Source organism: Tupaia chinensis, unplaced genomic scaffold (assembly GCF_000334495.1).
Source record: "Tupaia chinensis unplaced genomic scaffold, TupChi_1.0 Scaffold149104_1, whole genome shotgun sequence".
NCBI classification, from domain to species: domain Eukaryota; kingdom Metazoa; phylum Chordata; class Mammalia; order Scandentia; family Tupaiidae; genus Tupaia; species Tupaia belangeri.
The window spans coordinates 133,324-136,997 of record NW_006208950.1 but is presented as its reverse complement, the minus strand read 5'-3'; the positions used below and the strand labels follow the sequence as shown (position 1 = coordinate 136,997).

At 41.2% G+C, this 3,674-nt stretch overlaps 1 protein-coding gene across 1 annotated transcript; it reads right to left on the bottom strand.

Moving 5' to 3' along the window:
- Positions 1–1,544: 1,544 nt before the first annotated feature.
- OR4X1 (olfactory receptor family 4 subfamily X member 1) lies at positions 1,545–2,474 on the bottom strand. The gene has a single exon (XM_006170873.1). The coding sequence runs from the start codon at positions 2,472–2,474 to the stop codon at positions 1,545–1,547; it is 930 nt and encodes a 309-aa protein (XP_006170935.1).
- Positions 2,475–3,674: the final 1,200 nt, after the last annotated feature.

Genomic DNA, 3,674 nt, shown 5'->3' with positions numbered 1-3,674 from the left:
AAATTACTCAATGATAAGGAGATTCTTGATATTTGATTTTAAATTCAGAAACTTACATATATGTATGCACAGTCAACCTTTAAAGAGAAGCAAAAGAGCACACGGAAGAGCATGAACTTTTGAATTATGTTCTAAGGGTAACTAACCAGATGACCTCAATCAAGACCTTGATGTCCCCAACTCTCAATCTCTTCATCTATAAAACAGGAGAATCATGCCCTCCTTATCAAGATGTTTTAGGATTGAGTGAGATTAAAAAATATATATTAAATATTTTTGTTATTTGGGAAATACACACGTCTATTATTTATGTAAAATTATTATTCTCAGAAACATGTTAGAATATTATCTTAAGTGATGTACATTGGTATATTTCTTAGGTAAGTGAAGTGAAAATAGAGATATCCAACCATTATTTGCTTATACTCTAAGCACTAATGGCTTCCAGAAATTTAATTGACCAAATATTTTTTATTTTACTATATGCTACTTAGAGTAAGATACAATATGAGAAAAATCCCAGTCATATTCTCAAAGGAATGATCATGTAGCAACAGGAAATGAACACTGAAATAAAGCTAGGAAGGCCTTCAAGGATTCCCGCTGAGTGCTGTGGGAGTTCAAAGGAGGAGAAACTTACATCCAAGTAGGATAATCATGGGAGCTTCCTAAAGGTAACAGCATTTCACATAGGCCTGGGAAGGTCGAAAGTATGTTAACAGGTAGCGATGAGGAAAATATTATAGGTAGAAGGCACAAGGGATGCTCAGAAAACAGTAACACAGGGTATAATTGGGGGAGAGGGGGAATCTCAAACATTCAAATCATATGAGTTGCCTCTACTTTCTACCCTACCCATTCACCTCTCAGAACCAAAGACTCAAGCTCTCCAAACCAAAAGGATATATGGCCACTGTTTTCTGAGACAGTCTTCTTGTTCCTTCTCACCATTCCAAGACTGACAGCTTTCTGGAAAAGTTCATTCTTTCCAGACCAGCCAATCTGTTTCAAGGTCACTGTCAGATATAAAGTTTAACGTAAGACTCAACATATTCCATCCTAGAGTCCCTTTTAGTCCTTTCCAGTCCCATGAATGATTAAACTAAATTTCAAGAAAGAAGAATAGTCCAGCCACAGTAATGTAGTGGTTACATGAATGCCAAGGAGGGCTGGAAGTCATGTGGTAACTGCAGATTTGGATCCCCAGGTCAGCCTGAAAACATGCCAGATGGATTAGTAGCCACCAAGGACCTTGAGGATCTGGAGACCTGGGGAAGAGGGATCACAGCATGATGAGATCTCACCAAGGATGGTTTCTCTCTCTTTCATGTATATGTGTATTCTCATGTTTGAGGGAGAAAGAATGAAGAGAAAGAAAGAGAGAGGAAGAAACAGAAGGAAAAAAGAAGGGTAGAAAGGAAGGAGAAAAAAGAGAATAAAAGGATCAACCTAAGGCCACTACACTAGGTAAGTAGAGACAGAGTGAGATCTTATGTGCTCAGTTTCCTATCCTCTACACCCTATAATTTTCCTAATTAAACCATCTATTTTTCTTCCCAAATCACTTTCCTTCCCATGAGTCTCTTCATGGCATTTTTCACTTCGGCATTTCTGAAGGAATAAATGACAGGGTTTAAAAGAGGCGTGACTACTGTATAAAACACAGCAACTATCTTGTCCACAGGGAGGGTGACACAGGGCCTCATGTAGACAAAGGAGCAGGGTATGAAGAAGAGGCCCACCACTGCAACATGAGAGGCACAGGTGGAAAGTGCCTTGCGCCGTCCTTCCAAGGTGTGGCTCCTCAGAGAATGCAGGATGACAATGTATGAAGCAAGCAGCACCACGAAGCTGATTACCGAAATAGAGCCACCGTTGGTGATGATTAGCAGCCCAATGAGAAAGGTGTCTGAGCAGGCCAATTTTAGCATTGGGTGGACATCACAGAAGTAGTGATCAATGAGATTGGGGCCACAGAAGGGCAGCTGGAAAATGAGGAAGGTTTGCCCGACAGAATGCAGCAAGCCCCCACCCCATGCAGCACCCACCAGGAGGTGACGCACTCGCTGGTTCATGATGGTGGTGTAGTGCAAGGGCTTGCAGATGGCCACATAGCGGTCATAGGCCATCACTGTCAAGAGGAAGATCTCAGTGCCACCAAAGAAATGGAGGAAAAATATCTGTGTGATACAACCCTTGAGGGAAATGATTTTCCTCTCGATAAAAGAGTCAAAGATGAGCTTAGGAACTGTGACAGAACAGTAACAGATCTCTACAAAGGACAGGTAGCTGAGGAAGAAATACATGGGGGAAGTCAGCACCTTGCCAGCCATGATGGTTATCACAATAAGACTGTTGCCCAACACAATGGCTGTGTACAGGAGGAGAAATACCACAGAGATGACCTTCTGAACATCCCGGTTCCGAGAAAATCCCAAGAAAATTATTTCAGTCACATTGCTTGTAGCAGCCATGTTTTAAAGCACAGGAGATAATAGCCTGGAAGCATAAAAGTCAAAGAATTCTCCTCAGTAATTAGAAACATCTTCTCTGGTCATGAGGACTCCTATCATTCTACTGCCTCTTGAGTTCCCTTTCTGCCTTGGGATTTTCCCAAAACATGTCCTCCAAGAGATGAGTGGATAAGATGGCAATCATTGGCTGCTTGATATTATCCCCAAAATAGGCCTTGACTTTGCAGTGATGCTGCCTTGAAGTATTTCCTCTGAACTAGGCACACACACTCACTAATTTAGTCCTCACAACAAAAATGAGAGGACATTTCACAGATTTAAAAAGTGAGACTCGGGGAGGTTTAGTCACTTACTCAAGGCCACACAGCTCATATTTGAACCCAGGTCTGTATTTTTTAAAAAGTAAATGCTTCCATTACATCCAGAGAGTTCTTTATCTTGGTTGCATAACAATAGTTTCTGCTCAATCTTGCCTTATACCATAATAGAAAAAAAACAATATTTTACAGTGAGTACTATCGTTTCTGAACCCAAACTATCCTGCACCCTGTGAAACTAAACAGGTTCCCTCACAAACATAAGAAGCTGAAAGGGAGAAAGGATAGTCTCCATGTTTCAACCACTATACTTAGAGATTGATAATGAGATTGGGAAATGTGGGTTAATGACAAGTTGACTCAACGGTCTTGGGACCAGTGGCTAAAAAAAAATTCAGAAGATATTTAAGTCCCACTTTATAACAACCTATATTCCGTGAGGTTGTCATAATATGCTTAAATTGGAGCCTCCGAGAACAGCAAGACTACACAAAGAAAGCTCTAAACTGGGAATCAGGACTGCCCCCTGAAGTGACAGAATGTTAGAAGACCCCAACATCCATTACAGATGGCCCCAGACATTGACAAAAGGTGATCAGACACAGAAATTCATACCCACAGCCTTTAAAGCAGTCATTCCCCTCAGGGTAAAACAAGCCCTGACAATAAACCTGAGGATATCCTGAATTGATATTCACATACTTCATTAGACCACAAGCTTGCAGTACATGCCAACCCTCTGTGTGTGGGAGAGATCTTGGTAACAGAGATGCAGGGTTTGGAAGCAAGGGACCTGGTCCCAAGTCCCACACTAATCTTAGTAGCTGCATGACATTAAACAAGCACAGAAATCTCTCCAAGCATATCATTTTCACCTAAAAAA

Excerpts from the sequence above, each read along its gene's own strand:
- OR4X1 (XM_006170873.1), bottom strand. The coding sequence starts at position 2,474 with ATGGCTGCTACAAGCAATGTGACTGAAATAATTTTCTTGGGATTTTCT.